This window comes from Ostrinia nubilalis, chromosome 16 (genome assembly GCF_963855985.1).
Source record: "Ostrinia nubilalis chromosome 16, ilOstNubi1.1, whole genome shotgun sequence".
NCBI classification, from domain to species: domain Eukaryota; kingdom Metazoa; phylum Arthropoda; class Insecta; order Lepidoptera; family Crambidae; genus Ostrinia; species Ostrinia nubilalis.
In genome coordinates, this window is record NC_087103.1 from 8,586,222 (window position 1) to 8,608,127 (window position 21,906).

Sequence of the window (21,906 nt, forward strand, 5' to 3'; positions counted from 1 at the left end):
TTTATTTTTGCAATTTATGGTAATTTTTGACAAAAAAATCTTAGTAAAAAAAGGTTGACTTGATTTCTCATTTCACTATCTTAAAAGAGTTATTTACAGTCCTAAGCAATTTGATAACATTTCAGTATCTTGGATTTATTTTGTGAATCAATAAAGCATGTGGCAAACAAAGTTTCATAGTTCATCGTAAGATTAAAAATAAAATACTATTAAAATGTCAATACTAAAACAGTTCCGCATTTTTCGTTCTCATCACTAAAACTCGTTCACCTTACCCTTGATTTTCTCGTTCAAATTACTGAATTGATAATGCGGCTGACATCTCCTAATAGCTACCATATCACGTCCATACATCCAAATTATAAGTCGACACGGTTTTGACGCCTCAAATAAATCGCTGCGATTTTTCTATGTAATTGTTAGTGAGTCAGATTCGCACTGGAACGCCGCCCGCTGCCAACTACAACCCGTTTAAATATAGCCGCAATTGACAAATATTCACAAGTACTGTATTCCATTGAGATGCCCGCGATTTTCTTAGTTTCGCAATGATTTCGGTGATATCAACACGAGTTAAGGAACCCGTGAGTGTGTAACGCGAAAACGTGTTGTGCTGTGTTAGATATACGGTTCATATTTGTGCAAAATGATCCGGAAGAGCGCGAGCTGTCAAGTGTATCACCAAGTGACCTCTACAAGCAGTGATGTGTCGACATCTTCCAGTTCATCGTCGGAAATAACAGATACTCCTTTGAGAAAGTAAGTAAAAGTTGTCCTATAGAGTTGTTTGCGAGTGCCAAGTATGTGACCTAACCAAACATGTTGAAAGGGAATCTCTGGTGGGACATTCAAAATCATTTCTCAGTTTGAAAACCAGAGTGATGTAGGATAGGTGGGATTATACCTAGGTATAACGTCGTAAATACCATTTTCACGCTGCTATCATACGATTCGAGTAAAGAGAGAAAAGTCATCATCAGTTACAAAATAATCTCACCTGCTATTACATTAGGGTTGGCCAATATTATAATAACAAGTCTTGATATCACAAATAATTCGTAGTTATGTAGGTACAATTACTCTAATGAATGAATGGTATGGAAGCGATGTTTGTTGTTATTAAAAAGTAGAGCAGCGAACATAGACAGCAGATGGTACACACATGTGCGGGACGCGTTGGTTGTCCTAATGAATTAGACATGTATGTATGAGTAATTAAACATGTTACACCTTGTTACCACAAAATATAACAGAAGGTAAACTCATGTATGTACCTCGCTTTGCATACCTCTCTCGCTCGCACGCTCGGCCGTCGCGCTAGGGTTGTCTTGTCATGTGTTGCGTTTATTTCGTTATGATAGAAAAATGTTACTCTTAATACTATGCAAGAAAGACAATAACACATATCCACGTATACTTATTTATATTTAGTACGTTATTATAGTAATAGTTTGCAAACAAATACACGAGAAGGAAGTAGTATTTAGTTGAGTGGTTGACACTATTATCCAACTTAATATTATAAATGCGAAAGTTTGGATGTCTGGATGTTTGTTGCTCTTTCACGCAAAAACTACTGAACGGATTTTGATGTAACTTTACAGTATTATTGTTTATAACCCTGAATAACATATAGGCTATAATTTATGCTAAAATTTCACGCGGGTGAAGCCGCGGGCAAAAGCTAGTTATCCAATAATTCCTAAAACCTCTCTAAAACAATTCGATATTCCTAATAATTGAGTTGGCTTTCAATTTCAATTGAAATTCAAATAAATAACTTACTTACCTCCCCGAATCAACTGGTAATTTAAAAAATGAAAATTCGGTATTTAATTATGAGTTTAGGCAACCAAATACCGAACAATTATAATACGACTTTTTCTGTTCACTCATTTTCGTCAATTTCGCAAAACAAAATAATATCACAGGCGGTTGACCGGCGCGTGACTCAAGCGAACCACAGCGAACGTGTGGCGAACGTCTGTCGCGCCACGTCGCGCTTGCATTCGTCCAAGACAGTCTTGCTAGAGCGGTGTCTATGTGTGCGTGGCTCGAGCGCGTTTAGTATGGAGTTTGTCTTCTGTTACATTTTGTGTTGTTACACTAGGTATAATATCAAGATTGGAACTTGGAACAGTACACAAATCCTTCACCAGTATCTATATCTTATTATGTGTCAGTCAATAGCTTTATAGATGTTTTGAGTTGCAGTAGTGGGAATGAGAGATGGGAATAGTCCCGTTATTAGTAAATAGTGTATAGTTTCTTAAGCAGTGGTTAATCTATTATTGTTTCACTGTAACTATGTTTTCCAAACAAAATAAAATAAAATAAATTCTTTATAGATGTTTTTTAGCTCACGCTAACTAAATAATCGGCCTACTTCCTAACTAGATTTTTCAGAAACTGAATCATTTTGGATGCCTATGAAAGAGACGTTAGTTGATATCTAAATGAATTACAGCTAGTGATTTGCGTTTGACTCTAATCTCTTCTTCTGGTTGTGTTAACACTTTCATTTGTTAGTTAATTCTTGTGTACTTATTACCTACTCGTATTTATCTACCTACTTATTACAAGGAGCTTTTTTCGATTGGCACAATTAAAATAGATTTAACTACCAGTAGTGGAGATCATAATAGTGTAAAATTAGGGAATCATCTGTAGGTACTTCCAAGTACCTATCTCGTTTTTAAAAGCATCAACTGTGAAAGTATGTAGTTTGTAGAATCTGACTGAGTCAATGCATATCACCGATCACGTGCTGTGATTTTGACCGTCCGCGTAAAACTTATTAAATATTCTTATTTAATTAATATTGTCAAGAGATGATTGTCATGACTGTGGTGGTACTAAATGTATGGAAGAAGGAAACATTGAATATTTGGATAGATCCAGTTTACTTACTCTGTAACCTATTATTGATACCATTGGATAGAGCTTTTGAAGCACTTTTAGAATCAGTAATCAGTTTTACGATATCATGTGTAGTTAAAATTGAATTTTCGGATAGAACCAGTTAATTCTGTAACCTATTTCTAATACCGTTTGATAGAGCTCATGAAGCACTTTCAGGATCAGTAACTAGTTTTTTGAGATCTTGTATAGTTTAGAAATAATCGAATGAGATCACTTATCGTTTCCACCCTGTATATTATTTATTTTAATAAGGGACAGACTCTAATGACCGTTTTTACCCCCATGATGACACAACAGGCATTTTGTTTTCATATGGGTCACTTAAAAATTAGGGATTGGTGGTGAAAACGGTCATAAGTCCCTTAAAATAAGTAATATTAAAATTACTTTGCTACTAACTATGGTAGGTAAGTAGGTACGATCCTATGGCTATCCTTTATGGATTAGAATTTCCAAAAAATCCAAAATTACGTTTTTATTTTCCTTCTTACCTTTGTTGAGGCGTTCACGTCGGCTGTAGAGACGGATACCAGCTCTCCGCACAATCTCCCGCCATTTTTCCCTTTTGGCAGACTGATTATTTTATTAATTTCAATAATTTTTTGCAAAGGTTCAATCGTGTGCTACGTTCGGCTGTAGCGCGCCACTGGTCCTACTTCAAGAAAAACAACCGGTTGAAGACCAGGGGCCGTTCCGTCTCCGACACCGGCATCTGTGACATCATAAATGATGGTAAAGGATATAATTTAAACAAGTTCCTCTATAAATTAATTAACACTAAGCCTAGGCGCAGACCACCGACTTTTAGTTGGCCAATAGTTGGGCCCAATTCTAATTTGTATGAAGAATCGGCCAATACCAAATCGGTGTAATGTTACGCACATTACACCGATTTGGTATCGGCTTTCAAACATCTCTATGATACAGATCATCAGCCCGACCCAACTATCGGTCAACTAAAAATCAGTGATCTACGATAAACGCAATACATCATTACCTAATAAAACTAAAAGGCCGGGTAGCAGAGAAAATGGCGAAAATGAGGTTTTCATTTATCATTTTTGAGGTACTAAACAGTAAAATTAAAGGCTAAGATTTTTATTGGGCATAGTTGAGGATATTTTCTAGGGCTATTAACGGATGGAAACACGATTTGATGAAGTTGACTCGATAGAATAAATTCCCAAAGTTACCTCTATTCGTTTTCTATTTATGGTTTTATTTTTAAAATAAGCGATTTGAGACTCTAAATCTTTTACTAAACTAAAGTTCAGAAATAACTTGAGGGCTTTTAACGGATGAAATTTTTATATTGCGTCTTATTTAGTTACTATGTTAAAAAATGTGGAAAAAATCGTCCATGACGGCTTGGACAATCTCAATCAGTCGCGCGGTGGCGCTTACGGAGGACGGACGCGTGTCAGTTTTTTGGACGTGACAGTTCGCGATTTGTCAATATTTTTGACAATGATGACTTTGATGAGTCACAGTATAATAATATCAGTGTTACTGGAGAACGCTAAAATTTTTGATAATTAAGAATTATCAATTTTGTCTACCTATTGAAATTTAAATGGTTCGCATTCTTTTAAACGAAGACTCTACTCATGATACATAGTACATTCCTCAAATATGAGACAAAACCAATGAGTTAAAATTACATTTTAATAGTACCTACATACAATCGTCTTTACACTCTTTAGAAGACACTGACACTGATACAAATAAATAATAAAAAAATAGGTCAGTGGGTCAAATATAGGGGCAGCTGCACGTCACTGAAAGACGATTCTGTTTACTCGGCATCTGGGCTGGAGAACATGAACCCTTGTTTACAGATGCAGATGTAAATGGAGTTATAACTGGACAAATTTTACATGAAATGTGTAACAGAAATCAGTTAAAAGACACATACATGGAATACCAATAAGGTTGCGGAGGGAAAGCTACCTACCTATATAAACTAGCGGCCGCCCGCGACTTCGTTCGCGTAGACCTCGTTTTACCCCCGTTAGATATCATGTTGATAGATGGTGTTTCACGGCTTCCCCCGAATGAATATTTACGAACGTCATACAGTAGTTTGTCCAGCGCTGTAGATTTTAACCAATGACGATAGGTAGATGGCGCTTTTTAGACACGTCTTATTTATTTATTGAAATTTATTTGTCACATATCGTCATAAGTGTTAGCCTATATGTTAATCTGGATTATAAACAATAATACTGTAAAGTTTCAACAAAATCCGTTCAGTAGTTTTTGCGTGAAAGAGTAACAAACATCCAGACATCCAAACTTTCGCCTTTATAATATTAGTAGGAAGTAGGATATTTTCACAATCCAAACTAATATTTTACTATTTAGTTTAGCATTTACTTACCTACAGTAAATATTAGTTTGGATTGTGAAATGTTTAAAAAAAAAAAAGAATAAAACAAAATAGGGTTTCAAATTACCTATCTTTATCTAAATTATAAAGAGGTAAAGTTTGTGTAAATAAATAAATAATATCCTTGGACATTTTACACTGCGCCGCTAGTCCCAAACTAAGCAAAGCTTGTATTATGGGTACTAGACAACGGATATAAACATACTTAAATACATTTTTTTTTAGAGATATCTCAATCTCAATGAGGAGGCTCTGCATTTATTCCTAGAATTCCCCTAACACCGTCAAATTACTCATTCGAATTCAAGACAGTGCAGTTTCCCATCAAAATCTGCTTCGTAATGACTATAAACAAAGCTCAAAGTCAAACTCTAGCAACCTCTGCATAAACTCCCATGAGTGCTCAGAGCGGGTGCCTGCGCCAGGTAACCGCGTGTGATGCTCATAGTGATTTTCGATACAGAGCCCCGTAATACGTTGTACATAAATTATGGAAAGAAAACACCCAGACCAATACAAACAAATATGTATGCAATTTTAGTATGATATTTTTATTTATTAATAAACAAAAAGACTGAACAAAATTGATGCGTGTACTGATTAATGTAATTAACCACATGCAAAGTTTCGTGAATTGCAACAACTATAATTTATTATCCAAGCTCTAAATAATCGCTACTACGAGTAACTGATCATAAAATGTTTTTCTGATGAACTGATCATTAAATGACCTACCGATAGGTCGGGTGACGTAATCTTGAAATTCTTTTGGCCGGCGCGGAACTTCCGGAAGGTCGGGTGATGCCACGCCTCTTTGAACCGTGTTTACTTTGGCAGTTATATTTTATACTAGCTTTCCGTCCGCGGCTTCGCCCGCGTGGAATTTTGTCTGTCACAGAAAAACTTTATCGCGCGCGTCCCTGTTTCAAAAACCGGGATAAAAACTATCCTATGTTCTTTCCCGGGACTCAAACTATCTCTATGCCAAATTTCATCAAAATCGGTTGCGAGGTTTAAGCGGGAAAGCGTAACAGACAGACAGACAGACAGACAGAGTTACTTTCGCATTTATAATATTAGTTGGGATTTATTTGATTCTAAAATATATTCCCAAAAATTCTGAAAGGTGTTTTAATTTGTATCACTTGGATATGATTTGTATTAGAAAGTGTTGTGAGTGTGACGCTTGAACGGAAGGAAGTCAACCTAACCTAACCAACTGGTATTTTTATACTGTGTAGCTGGGAGAGCTCTTTGGCGCGCTGTCTTCGGCGAAGTATTGCGCGCGCAGATTTTGACAGCGTGAAATACCTACTTTAGCAGAAATACCAAGCCTTAATCAGAGATAGAGCACTATTGAAAACATCAATGCCGTGTTTTATGTAGGTACGAGACTAATATTAGATTTGTGATTACTAATTTTATAAGTTTGATTTTTGAACTAAGCTGAATTCTTACTTGAAACGTTAAGGCCACAATAGAGTAAGCGCAAATCACTCAAATTGATCAACTTCTACTAGATGTTCAAAATTATAACTTCGTTTTAGAGTTCTCACCTCACGTCTCGCTAGCTAGACTCATTAAAATGTACAAAATGGTCTCCCTCTATGTATCTTCCTGTGTGTGTACTATGTCTTTCTATGCTTTCAGACTGGCAGCTGGCCTACTTGGATATCCCTGGGGGCACCCAGAGGCGGTCTCTACAAGTGTTTGGCCGGACGCCATCCATCGCCGTGCCCTCACTCTATGTCACGTGAGTATTATGTTCCATTTCCATAGATATTATTTACATTACACATTTATTTAACATCGCCTCTGACAGAAAACTAATTCCAAATGGTTACAGTGACTTTTAGCCATAATGTAGTTATGCGCCTACGCCTATTCTACAACTAATTTGTTAAACTGAGGTAGAATGAAATAAGTTTTTTTAATAACCTATTTCATATTTGGCGACTAAGTATCTCTTATTAGGCATCTTTATAAAGTCATAATAACTAGGCCTATGAGAAAATAGTTTTCACGAGGCAAATGAAAAATCTTTTCACATGAAAAACAACGCTCTGATTGAAATATCGCTGTTTTTCAATTTTTTTGCAACTGCGCTCCTGACGTAAACTGTTGTTCTTGCTCTTCCAAGAATTAATACGCAAATATTATACAGGGTGGAATTTTGTAATGACACGTGGAGGGAAAGTACTCATAATACTGTAGATAGATTATTTTACTCAAAGAAAACATTCCTTTATTTTTGAAAAGAAATAGAACTGCATTCAAAGATTTCCAACAGCTTGCTACACCCGGGAATCGAACCAACTAAAATCTATTAAAAGTGATTTTGATTTTGGACAAAAACCAAAATTTATGATGTCCTTTTCTATCTATTGCATTAAGAGTACTTTCCCTCAAGTTGGATTTCCAAATTCCACCCTGTATATGATAGATTTTTGTTTTCTTATCCATACAAGAATTATTTTAGATAAATTAATCATGTAGAGTCGACAGGGTACGTAAACCGAAATGATTTTAAATAATCTGCGTCCAAATATGTTTACATGATATACATATTTGTGCTCGTGCGCATCTTCATCTAACATCTCGTTTGACGGTCCCGAAGCAGGTGTGTGAAGGTAGTCCTAGTCCAAACAATCTTATTGATAGTGTCGTTGTATGCTATGATTTAGGCGTGTGGCATTGAGAGACGAATCTGTTTAAAGGTATTAATATCTTGGTTACTTTTGTATGAGCCAAACAGAGAGAGGGCTATAATATAACTAGGTTTGCATAGCAATGCTATACGGCATTAAGTTCGCCTTTTGCATACTGTATTTTTTTGTGTAAACAATATCTACTGAGAAACAGTGCACCGACAAAGCTTTTCAAAGCTAACCTTAATGACTCTACCAGATACGAGTATTAACTGTTTCCATAGATATTCTTCACTTTGCAATAAAGATATTTTTACTCAAATCGCTACTTATTGTATACAAGCCCGGTTTCTGTATAGAAATGTTTGACTTCAGTACCTCTAGTAGGAAAAACTTTCGAGTTCGTTTCGTTGCGTATTCAAAGTGTCATCGAAAAATTTTGTATGAAAAATTAAACAGCGCCCCCTAGGGCGGCTATAATATAGGGGGCGCTGTTTAATTTTTCATACAAAATTTTTCGATGACACTTTGAATACGCAACGAAACGAACTCGAAAGTTTTTCCTACTAGAGGTACAGCTAATCTTTTATTCAAATAATATGAACTGACTTTTCCTATGGAGCACGTACTTTATTTGTTAGAAAAAATAACGTACCTACCTATTCTATTAGCGCAGACTAACGCCCGTATTCAAATTCAAATTCAAAATATTTATTGCTTACTAAGTGACAATTTGTAATGGTGTAAATTACATAATATACAGGAGCTTAAAAACTTAGTTACCTGAGTGGTATCGCAATAGAGTAGGTGGCTATTTAAACATTAATGGTAGTATTATTAATATTAACTAACTATAATAAGTAATATTATTATTAAACAACTTAGGGCTGATTTTTCAATCGTCAGATAACTTTTATCTGAAGAATAAGTTTGGCACATTGACAGTTTCAGTATGGGAAATATGTCAAAATGACAAGGTTATTCTTCAGATAAAAGATATCTGAGGATTGAAAAATCAGCCCATATAAGATAACTACAATTTAAGTAGGATTAAGGTTGATAACTAATTGACTATAGTAGTTGGTTACTATAATATTCTTTATGGTCTATTGTTAGGTATTCACAAACATTACTATGCGGTTTCACAGTGCTCATGGACGCACAGGGTCACACACGAACCAATCACAGAGCTTTATTAAATGCAGTGCGTTCGATTTACGCAAGCATCGTTTGTGAATACGGGTGTAAGTCCCCTGCTTTCGATGCACATGCATGCGTATGTGTTATATTGATCTCGTCTGCCCTTGACCGTTCTCTCGGTTCGATCTCTGGCACAAGAATTTTCCTCGTCGCTTTTTCCTCTATGTAAATAATGCGTTGTAATCTCACAAAATGAGCGCTGAGATTTAAATCCAACATCTTTTGCTCCATTTCAAAAGTATCGAATCGTGTCTTTTTATTTTGTAGTTCTCGTAAAACTGCTTACGAATAGGAACTGAAATGACTAGAGTAGGTTCATCACTATTTAAATTCCTAATTTCGTCGAAAGCTGCATACAAATTGAATCTAGAATACATAGAGCTTTTAAGCTTTCCTCCCTTTACATAGTATAATCGTGACTACATACAGTCTTGTTTCTTAAATGTTTAGATAATGTTTAATATCTACCTACTTAGGCAGGTGTATGGGAACCATGCATGAACATTTATCTGCCATTAATGGATATCGTACGGTAGAGTCGTTCTTTATTTATTTATACTTTAATGCCACAAAAATAGTAACATAAGGCGAACTTAATGCCATTGGGCATTCTCGGCCAGTTAACCTTCTGGCTAAACAGTCGTTTTATGTAACTTATTTATTTTTATTTTTTATTTTTCTTTATTCAGAAAACCACAGCTCTTTATAATAATAATACAAACAAAACTACCATTATTAAGTTGTGTTTTATCATAAATATAAATCTATTTAGTTTTTGTAGAACATCTTAGTAAGTAGGTAGGTTAAAGTTGCTCGCCCAAATCAAAAAATCTTGATTGATATTGATGTTACTTACATACGCAACAATGTAAGAATTTTTACCAATTAGTACCTACTTAGTCACGAACTGTTTTGCCGTTATTAGGTAACAAACAAGAATACGCTTTCTCATTGTATTTAGCGTGATATCTCAACCATGACTCGTTATGAATGAAATTTCATTCATTAGAATCATTACTTAGTCCAAGTTGATTCAAAACTATGTAGGTGGTCTGGTCACTTACTCTATAAGTAGTACCCTTTAACAACAACGAATCGCATCATTTTATTTGGCTTTCATACCTACTTTATGATAATAAGCATATTTTTTATACCTACCCTATTTTTTACCAAAGAGCCTGTTTCTGAAAAATCTGTAATGTTACATCATTTTTTGTTTCTTTGGTTAAAAAGTACTTACCGCCATTTTTTTTTTGCTTAAAAGAGTAGCTGGCAGGGAATGTCTTATGGTATTAAGTTTGCCTTATGTAGCATTAAAGATTAATTAAATACACAAATAAACAGTTTTGTACAAAATGAAACTTTATATGTAAACTTTTTTGATCACACTTGCACTTATCGTTACACTGTGCACTCTGCGAATGCGAATAAAACAAACTAGGTATATACTACATATTATAGAATATTAGAATAGAAAATAATTTTCATGAAGGGGTTGGTGACTTACATTTACAGTATGCGGTGATCCTAACATAGAAATACAATCCGTCATGTAACAAGGCTTAATTTATTTTTCCCGCTGTTTCCACGCCGCCCGTCAAGCGCTCTTTAAACCCACGTTTACAACGTTACAAAATGAAATTGCCGCCACTTTTCCTATCATACATATGATTGCAATCAATATCGTGCGCAATGTACCACTGCGCATGTTTCCCTAGGATTCCAGTACGTTTACGCAACACTATGCCTTATTTGTGAAGGTTAAGGTGCGAAATCAGTGTACAGTTTCCGTATTTTTCAGATGACAGCTCCGCGGCTTGTTGGACACAGTGTGCATGTGAATTTTAGTGAGACCACGGAATTATCTAATTTCTATGATTATTTTTGTTATTTCTTGTATTAAAAAGTGTTTGTGAGTGCCATTCGTGAAGATACAGTGTTAGAGTGACGAAATAAGGGTGATAAAAGAGAAAACCTATAAACGTATTTACCTTCGGATTTATGCTAGATTTCGGTATATTTTCAGAGATTGGTTCAATTTTACTGCTTCAGATTATTGTGTTGGTAAAACTACATGTGAATTTAACTAAAGTTTAGTCAGAAGACTGATGATTGATTAGTTATTCAATTAGGACATTTTGCGTCACGTCATCGCTTGTAAATGATCATTTTAAAATTTAGCTACTTATTGAGTAATGGTTAGTCTCGGTTTTGACTCTACATGTAATTTTTTCGTGATCTTATTTCTACGATTCTTAATTTTTATGAGAAAATAAAACTACAATTAAGATTTATTGTTGTTGTATCTCCAATTTTTCAGGCAGAAAGGACAATGTTCGTTCTCCATACATTGTTCGCCTAAAGAACCAACAATTTTGACATATTACTACCCGAAAGCGAAATAATACGATTCTGTGTGTAAGAACAATGATTCCTGATGGACACTTGCCATAAAATTAATGATTAAGAATATTAAATCACAGCGATTTTATAATATGTCGTTTATGACAACATGGCGTCTAATGTATTGTGTGAATGTATGAACACCGATTCGCGAAAAATGTTTTGTATTGTCGTCACGCCGAGTCGCAGCCAAATAGTATAAAATAATAGAACAAGTTTTAGAAATACAACTCGGCATTCCACTTTTACAATATGCCCACATATTGCACGTAAATAAACAACATGAATCGTAGGTTGTTTCCACCCTTGTCATCTGACACATGAAATAAACTCCTATTGTATTATAGATATCGAAGCCGAATCGTATATAATAATAGAATGGGTTTTGGAGATCACTCGGGGTTCCACTTTTATAAAATACCTACATATTACATAAAAATACCACGAATCATGACTTTTCTTTTCACCATTTACATCTGACACGAGATAACAAACTCCTATCTCCATGACTACCATCGTAGTCTATGCCAAAGACTACAATATTTTAAGCAAGAAGTTTCAAACCTTAGCGGCTACGGTAACCCCTGGGCCACATACATCATGATAACATTCGGTCGACACCGGAACGAAGTCTTGCGATTATGCAAAAAAGCATCGTATTCTAGTGCGGCTATATCACGTTCAACCGGGGTTTTAATTCGACTAAAGTCCTGACTAAAGACTGGAAGAAAATACGCCGCATTGTATGAGCACTTCGTGTTCGTTAAAGCGGCTTCAGATCTAGAGCCCACATAGTTTTCTTTCCAATAATATCCGCAAGTAGCGCTGCATGATCTTTACAACAAAAACGGCAATAGTTATTAAGGTGCCAAAATTATATGATTACTTTGGCACGGTATTATACACGTGCGAAGATTTGTCATTTTCATTCATTTCTTCATCATCATCATCATTTCAGCCACAGGACGTCCACTACTGAACATAGGCCTCCCCCAATGACTTCCACATCGCACGGTTGGTAGCGGCCTGCATCCAGCGCCTTCCCGCTACCTTTATCAGGTCGTCGGTCCACCTTGTGGTGGGTTGACATTGCAGAATATGACTTTTGATAGGTTCATCATAGAATTCGGCGGGGATATCCTCACGGAGGAAGTTCGTAAAAGGGCGGAACAAGATCTTATAATAATGCAAGGCCGAAGCTGTTACGCGCGTGCTCCTACGTGTAATCCGGCGAGTATGCAATAAATAGTAATGTCTGGTAAATAGTGGTAATACGTATCGTTCGTTCGTTCGTTTCAGCCGAAAAGACGTCCACTGCTGGACAAAGGCCTCCCCCAAGGATTTCCACGAAGACCGATCCTGCACCGCTCGCATACAGGCACCTTCCGCGACCTTCACCAGATCGTCGGTCCACCTAGTGGGAGGCCTGCCCACGCTACGTCTTTCGGCTCGTGGTCGCCACTCAAGAACTTTCCTGCCCCAGCGGCCATCAGCTCTACGAGCTATGTGCCCCGCCCAGTCTATGTCTGTATGCGCTACGATTACAGGGTATCATTTTGCATAGTCGCAAGACTTCACTCCGCTGCTGTCAAATCAATGTCGCATAATGTTATCGCAATGTGTGTGGCCCTTGGCCAAATCACAGAAGCCTATGCGAAGAAAGAGCACTTGAATGACAATAAAAATCAGGGTTACCATTTTATAAGATTTCCTCACTATTGAGGGTAACAAAGTAACATTAATAATCTAGCCATTAATTACATTTATTACCTATACGAGAAAGTAAAGCAACATGCGGTTTTATTTTAATTTGTAAAATATTAAACCCCTCATATTTGTAACAGTTTGTTCCAAGTTTAGTTTTACTGTTTTGTTTGCTTAGCTTTGGGAAAATAAATAAATAGAAAAAATATTAACATAAATATTTATTTAAGTTTTTATGTTCATTATCATAATATGCCAATTTAAGTTACACTGTGTGACAGTCTTTGACACTAAACAAACTTTTCAGCTTAATAATACCTACCTACAGGGCGTTTTTATAGTTACTCTTGCTGATGAAACAAGAAGGGTTGATTCTACTACTGAAATACAACTACTTTTCTTACAGGACCAATATCAAATTCTCAAAAAAATTCACATCCTCGTGATGGTGATAATTTCTATGGAGAGGTTTTTTTTATATTCGGTCTCTTGGGATAAGTTATTCCATTTGAGCAGTAGAATTAATCCTTTTTATTCGATCACATATAAAAACAACACAAGTGTTTAGGAAAACTTCTTCTTTGGTATGGTATCACTACGGAGTTATAATGTCGGCAACTCTGTATCACTGACTTGTAACTTTCAAACAGCATGAATAATAAGGGCACCACATTGGTTTTCTTTCTGAAAAAAGGCTTTCAGTTTTAGTACTAACCCTTTAGCACTATTTCATTGAAATAAAAATACAATAAACGCACAGAAGACTGAAATTGAGTCAACTGACGTGACATTTATAATTTGTTGACATTATGACAGTTTGACAAGACTAGGGATTGAAAAAGTTTTAATTGAAAAAGTAAAATGACAATTTATTAAAACGATTCACATGGATATAATCGATTAAAAATATTTATAAAATGTTCTGATACTTGCCTGTAGCGATTATCCAATCCTGGTTTCTACTGAAAAACTACCTCGTGGCAAGATTTTAATAAAATAATAAAATCTTTATCTTCTCTTTCACAATCTATAAAAGTTCATTTGGTCTATTATTATACATGTGCTATGAATGAGGGTTTTCGCGATTGAAAAATCCGCGAGATGGCAATACGTAGACGCGAGGTCCAAATGCTGCATGATTGGTGGATATCTGTCAATGTCATGTCAAAAATAACCAATCATGCAGCATTTGGACCTCACGTCTACGTATTGCCATCTGGCGGATTTTTCAATCGCGAAAACCCTCATTGGCATAGATTATGAGAGACTGGCAACTATACTAGGTTGATATCAGGTGATCCGTCTGCTCATTTGCCTCCTGTCACATAAAAAAAAAATATGTATGTTTCTCACACTTCAACTGGCATTGGATTCAACATCGGATTCTGACACTTTTACAGTTATGATACCATGAATATCAGTTTATGGTCCTAATTATTTTTATTTTATTTACGACCTTCGACCAGTTGGACACTTTAGATATCTTCTTGTAATAGTGTCAAACTGTCAATATCTTTTTAGCATTTAACGCAAATCTAGTCTTCAAAGCAGTTTAATCGATTTATTTTATTTTCAAAATCGATATTTTATTGTCTATGATGGCCGCAGGAACATCACTATACATGGACTCCCAGCAATAAAGTACGGTAATGCCTCGTACAGATTTTATCGGCAAAAATTATGGAACTTGATAGGTTTTAGACCATGCCACGCACCAAAACGTCCGGAAGTTGTAATAGTATTATAGAATAAACGTTAAAAGACTTATTTATTTAATTTTTCAATGCTTAAGTGTCCATTAGAATGAAAGGGTGCTTAATGTATTAAAAAAAATAGAAAATAATTATGATGGGTTAATGTTTTTGGGCGGTTTTTTAGGCGGTTTCTGACAATGTCCTTTCATTCATTGTAACAATCGGACTCTACCAAATTATAAATATTCTTAGAACAAGTATAAAAATCTTATTAACCACAATAACGTGAGCCAAGTGCATTGGTTAAGTAAGTTAATATGGAATTGAGTATTTTTACATGAAAATGTTCCGTTGTTACGCGTATTATTGGAATTTGCGTTGTCAGTAGCTAATACTGAATTGACTTCACTGTTCCGCATACCACATGACATTAGAACATAATTGTAGTTAATATTTAATCGATTGATGAATTTGTTTACTCAGCAGGTTACATACTCGTACTGACTCAATTATTTATTAATACTTTATCAATATAGAAAAACTATTTCAGTGATCAAGTGAAAAAAGTCCAATAATAAAAGATAGATAGCGTATTTTATTTTAATTTCAAGTCCCTAAGAAATTGTAAATTAACGTAGAACGTTGTATTTTGTTTTTCTTTGAATACTTTAGATAAAATAATTTAAAAAAAGCACTGATATTGAGAATGTTACAGCTCCCTGAATTTTCTCACGAAAGGTGTTCTAAGTCCAACTACCGCTTATGGACTACATTTATCCACAAGTACTATTATTAAAATTATATCTAACTTGTAATCGATTGTAATCCAATGAGCGTAAGGCTTCCCTTCCTACTGACCAAGATGCACTGCCTTCCGCAGTTTGATGCAACGACATTACGTTTTACGTAAGAGAGAATTATTATAAGACAAATTGGATAAATAAGATTATTGGTAAAAGGAAGATAATCTTGTTACGGACTTTGGAGTCGCGTTTGCACAAAAGCAATTCAACTTGATAAGCAATTGATCGAGATGTTTGTATGCCTTTCTTATACGTTTTTTTAATCGAATCTTACGACTGCCTGCTCTGTTGGTATCTAACGTTGACATTACATGTACTATATGCAATAGAAGAAATTGCTATTGCAATTGAGATAATGTACCCACCCTAACCCAGCATGAGGAGCCGCCTTTAGACTCTTAAAAGGTATCTAAAATTAAGAGAATCACGCTCCTGTAGAATGTAGAATTGTAGAGACTAGATGACCTGATGATGACGATAATGTTGATGAATTTATTTCCGCGAATTCTCCATATGAATGGACATTGATACAGTATAAAGAACCTATTAGAAGAGAACGTATTCTTACCAAAAATATAGAGCAGTCCTTTATTATTACTTAGTCCGATTGTTTTCGTCGAATCTCTCCAGCATAATTTTTATAGAGCAAACTCTTGAACTTTGCTACGTTGTTTTCATATTTAATTTTATGAATTGTCATTTAAATTAATATTAACAACATTCTGGCGCCTCACCGTTGGCAATTACGCCAAATATTACAGACAAAAGCATATTTTGGCAAATCACTTACACTCCGCCTACTCTGTAGACGTTAGCGTAGTTTTTCCAACACAATTTGAATGAAGTACTATTTCTTTTGAAAATAGACACCACTAATTTCAAAATGAAGTCGGAATACCTGAAAATGTTCCAAGCAAGCGCCCCCGACAAATGAGATGAGAGATTATCCGGCGTTTTTATAGTCAGAAAGTGTGTGTTAAAAGTGTACATCAAATACCAAGTCATTAGTCGCCTGAAGAGAATATTTCGGTGAGTTGACTGACATTCGAACATTAATTAGTGCAAGTACTTATGTTTTGTGTTTCGTTAATGGATACCGTAATACGTAGTAATAAATAGCGTTTAATCATTAAACTTTAATGTGTAGGATAGTTTGTCATTGGTACACCTATCATTTTTGGTTAAAGGATGGTCAATAGAAAATTAATACAAATTGAGTTTATTAGCTCTAACGATTTTTGTAAAGATGATTATTTATAAAGTCAAATTGGTTTCAAGACTTTCAAGAACCGAAAAAAATGTTCATCCATTTGCATTGCATGCCTATAACTCCAAATGCAAATCCGTTCAAAATAAGTAATTCATATTTTTGCAATTTTATGTTCATTTCATTGTAACTTAAACCTACATAATATCCTCATTATTATACTACGATAATACCCTACACATTTAAATGTATTCTTTTGTTTTACCGTCATTGCATAGGTTATGGTGCTTTTATATATGGGTTACTTTACAAATATGTTATGTTAGCCAATCCAGCATTGTTATTTCTAGGTCCCATGGCATGGCGTGAATCTTTATAGCCACCAAACCGGATTTAGCCGGTTTGCTCCGCTTGCGACTTTTTGAGAGCTTAACATGCCAAGGTACTAAGTGCATTTAGTGCCTTTTGCCTGTGATGCGGATTTCGGATCAGGGAGGCTACTCCGAAACGCTATTTACGTAGTTCCAGGTCTGCTGTCACCGTCGCTCATACCGGCACCTCGCTTTGCGTGAGAGGGATGGCAGGCGAAACTTCGGATAACGTTTTTCGGAGTAGCCCCCCTGGTCCACATGCGAAGTGCCCGCATTTCTTTATCAATGCAATGTTTTTCGGAAGCGGGCTACAAAGCACAAGTATGCAACCAGCAGCGTGATTATACGCACGCTGTAGATTAGAGAGACCAGCCGGGCTAGGATGCGCGCGGTGATAATACTTTATCGACGTAAAAATGTATGGGCAAAATTGATAAAATGACGTGATAACCGCTTGTCGCGCATCCTAGGCCTACAAATCCGCATGCGTGCTGAAATCCGCATTACAGGAAAAAGGCACTTTCGATTGCATGTGCATGTTGCATTTCGTTTTAGAACTACCCGATTCGCTTTGAAAATTGCGATTTGCTAGTTTTTATCATTCAATTATAACTGCAATACTTTATAGAATATAGAGCTTCATATTTCCCTATTATTATTGTTATCGTAGTCAGTATTATCTGTGTTATTGACTGTTGTGAATATTTGAATTACTCTACCTATTTCTGTTGTTATTCTAATGTATTTTTATGCTAATTCTGTAATGTGACATGAACTTGTTTGTCTTTTGACCTGTGTGTTTATAAGTTACTTGTTCGTATAAATTAGTTAGGTAGTACCTATATTTGACGACTCTATTGTAAATAATTTAGATATGTATAATATTTTTCTTGCTATCTACGATTCTTTGTTTTTCTTCATTGCCTATACTCCGTTAAGTTGTACACAATATGTAGGTGCATATTAAATAATAAGCGGTATTAACTGACCTTCAATGCCAGGAATGGCAGTAACATACTTGACAGTTATTGGTATTCGAAATTGACGATTGAATTCTGTGTAGGCGTACAAACCTGCAGGTAAAGGAATGCTTCTAAAATTCCCAGCATAGACTATTTAGAGAATGTAAGCTAGTTCATTTGATTGGCTGTTAATGCAATTAACCGCGCGTTACGCATAGAGATGTGCCGCTGAGAAAGTTCTCGTTCCCGGCAATATTCCCAGTGAGAATATTCTCGAGAACCGAGAACGCTCCCGGGAATATTCTCAGTGTTCTCGACAGAATACATTTAGTTTAATTTTAATTTTGTTGTTTATATGTGGTATTATTTGTAATGCTTCGATGTTTTATGAACTGGGCGTTAAGACTAGTCGTCATAAACAAGGCATGAAACGTGTGAGTGAAATATTGCTGTCTTGCTCACTCTTTTCGTGGCGAACGCGTACCGCAGCTTTAGGACTCGGCTACGGTATTTGAACATGAGTGTGCCTCGAGTTTTAAGGCCCTTGCCACTCTGGCGGATTTCAAGCGGATTCAAAGCGGATTTAAAGCGGAGCGGCGACGCGACGTAGACGCCGCGTGAAAATATCGTGAAGCTTCCCGAAGGCTGTCCAACCGAGCTGGATTCGATGATTGACCTTTTTTTTTCGAAATTGGACCTACCTAACTGGACAGTTTGTCCCAGGTATACATTGTTGTCAACAACTTCGAGTGTAGAGTCTCCAACTTTTAGAGGAGTGGGTGCAACACGGTTTTTAGACATGATTTTTAAATGTTGTCCATGGTCATTTTGAGACCCACTTGTTGAGAGACTCTATTGAGGCCATCGAGCATTGTGCCTAGATCTTCCTGCTAAATCCGCTCCAGCCCAGAAGCTTGAAAACATCTTCTAGGGCGGTGGTGATGACGTTTCCCTGTCTCACCCCTCGCTGCAACTGGATAGGTTTCGGGTCCTGATCTTGAAACGGACTGTTACTATGGCGTGTTTGTACAAGCCTTTCAACACTTCAATGTATCGATAGTAAATTTGGCACAGTTGGAGAGACTGCAGCACTGCCCATAGTGCCCATGTCTCAATCGAATCGAAGGCTTTCTCATAGTTCACAAACGCAAAGTGGCTGATTATACTCCTTGATCTTCCGTATAATCTGCCGTAGCGTATATTATTATGGTCTATGGTACTAAAGCCTTTTCAGAAACCGGCTTGTTCGGGGGGCTGAAAGTTGTCAAGCTAGCTAGCTTGACAATTCGTAATGACTATCAAAAACAGCTTGTAGATATGGCTCAGAAGCGAAATGGGTCTATAATTCTTCAACAAGGTTTTGTCGCCTTTTTTGACGAGGAGTATCACCATACTTCTTTGCAATGCCGTAGGCGTAATTCCCTTGAGGATGACGGAATCGAACAGCTTCTGAAAAGCCTTTAGTACCGGCGTTCCACCTGCTTTCAGAAGCTCAGCCGTGATTACGGTGCCTTGTTGTATTTCAGCTGTTTGAGAACCATTCTAATCTCGTACAGACTAAGATCACTCTAGCTAGCACGTATTTTATATAAAAATGTGTCAAATGATCCGTCAGACAGGCTATCCACAACTTATCCAGAAGTGGCGAAACAGGCCCTTACTAAGCGATTGTGAAATATGCCCTTAATGTCAAATGTAAAGAATAGTTTAAAAAACTATAAACACGCTTTTAATTACTAACAGGAATCATCAGGACCCTGGACATCATCTAGCATTAAAGTGCTCGAAAAGACAAATCCAACGAACCCAAACTCGATCAGTTTCCGCCGTTTCGTTTAGGAGTCCCTATGGCCACCTCCTGACTCCATCATTAGGACCCTGGACATTATCTAGCACTTAAAGATATCGAAAAGACAAATCCAATGAACCCAAACTCGATGTGATTCCACCGTTTCGTTTAGGAGTTCCTTTGGCCACCTTCCAGTCCCATCATCAGACCAGCTGGTACCACAATATTGTATTGTCATCTAATCTGCATAAAGTTTCATGATGATACAAGACTTAGAAATGCATGTAATTCAGATTCTAAGATTCCATTACATACTTAGTTACATACACGACGACCTAATAAAAGCGTGTTAAAAACGAAAAAATTGACAGTTATATTATTTAATTGCATGTAAAAAGAAATTTCTGTCATCTTACATATCATTAAAACGACATTTCACGACGAAAAAAATAAAATATAATAAAGGAACAGTTGCCGAGAATATTGCCGAGAAAGTTCCCGAGAATATTCTCGGGAACACTGAGAATATAGCCTTTCTCTGCAAATAGAGTGTATTGTTTAATATACACTTATCTGTCGACTTAATTTATTACTATTTTACTTAAGAAAGTTTGTTTATTTCCATTTGATAAACATGATTCTCAACCTTTCTCACTTAGGAGAACGCTCCCGGGAGCGCTCCCGAGAATATTCTCAGTGAGGAGAGCGTTCTCGGGAACGGCACATCAATAGTTACGCAGGTTCTTCGTTCGTTAGTTCGTTTCAGCCAAATGACGTCCACTGCTGGACAAAGGCCTCCCCCAAGTATTTCCACAACGACCGGTCCTGCGCCGCTCTCATCCAGGAACCTCCCGCGACCTTCACCAGGTTTTTACAAAACTTTTACAAAGTGATATTATGTTAATTGTAGTATTTGTAAACACATTGAAATACAAAACGAATTGATTTGTACCGTTTAATGTTAATTAGGGTTGGCCACTCATGCAAACGATAAGTCAATTTGACACGATTATTTTATCACTATGCCACTGTACCTACCTAAATTATTGGAATTAATAATTTAACACGTGACTGTGGTGTGACGTGAGCAGACCTCTCCACGCACAGCTTGACAGATAAGCAGTAGGCATCTATGATGAAATCTTTTAGCCTCTCTGAACATGAAGTAGGTACCTAAAAACATTGCCTGCTCTCTTATGATTTGTCGCTCCGAAGTGAAAAATTCCTCCTGAGACACGCTAACCGTAACAGGATGACGTCAATTTTCAAGCAACTTTTATAATGCTCTACATAGGCTACATCTGCTAGATGATGACGCTAACTTAATTAAACCTTGGCTCTTTGAATCGCGTTTGAGTGGCTGTCTCTACTCTAGGTCTCTTTGCCACCAAGAGTGATTCGAACCGTGGTCAGAAACGCCCAAGAACTTTTTTTTATGGGTTGATTGATCCAAACTTCCGAAGACATAAATTGTTCATAAAGTGTCCCCATTCTTGGTCATCAGTTTTGGGCAACTCGCGCACTGTGGTCCGAATCACTCGTTGTGCGTTCCCCCTAAAGACCCTATTGAGAGTCTTTTCGTTTCGTTCCTCTCAGTTTTGGATGTTCAGACATTTGTTGAGTAATGGAACAGGTTAACTGACAGTTACCACGTGTGTAGGACGGCGGGTGGCTCGGGCAGCGTTGCGGGCGAAGACGCGAGCGACGGCAGTGACGCGGAGCGTCCGCGTCGCGGCCACCACTTGCGAGTGCCCACGCCCGCGTTCCCGGGACAGTGAGTATACATTAGAACACTATACACTACAACAAGACAA

At 36.7% G+C, this 21,906-nt stretch overlaps 1 protein-coding gene and 1 long non-coding RNA gene across 2 annotated transcripts; both read left to right on the top strand.

The window, feature by feature from the left end:
- Positions 1 to 167: 167 nt before the first annotated feature.
- On the top strand, positions 168 to 7,068 carry LOC135079533 (uncharacterized). Its single transcript, XM_063974186.1, has 3 exons — positions 168 to 759; positions 3,533 to 3,654; positions 6,962 to 7,068. Exons 1-3 carry the CDS (start codon positions 647 to 649, stop codon positions 7,066 to 7,068), a joined length of 342 nt encoding a protein of 113 aa, XP_063830256.1. The 5' UTR covers positions 168 to 646.
- A 3,911-nt stretch (positions 7,069 to 10,979) lies between these two features.
- LOC135079344 (uncharacterized) lies at positions 10,980 to 21,784 on the top strand. The gene is made up of 4 exons (XR_010258784.1): positions 10,980 to 11,117; positions 16,630 to 16,792; positions 17,321 to 17,412; positions 21,753 to 21,784. It is a non-coding gene; the product is annotated as an uncharacterized LOC135079344 (long non-coding RNA).
- The last annotated feature ends 122 nt before the right edge of the window (positions 21,785 to 21,906 follow it).

Coding starts and splice junctions, on each gene's coding strand:
- LOC135079533 (XM_063974186.1), top strand. CDS start 647: ATGATCCGGAAGAGCGCGAGCTGTCAAGTGTATCACCAAGTGACCTCT. Junction 760..3,532: donor ACAGATACTCCTTTGAGAAA/GTAAGTAAAAGT, acceptor TTTTTTGCAAAG/GTTCAATCGTGTGCTACGTT. Junction 3,655..6,961: donor CTGTGACATCATAAATGATG/GTAAAGGATATA, acceptor CTATGCTTTCAG/ACTGGCAGCTGGCCTACTTG.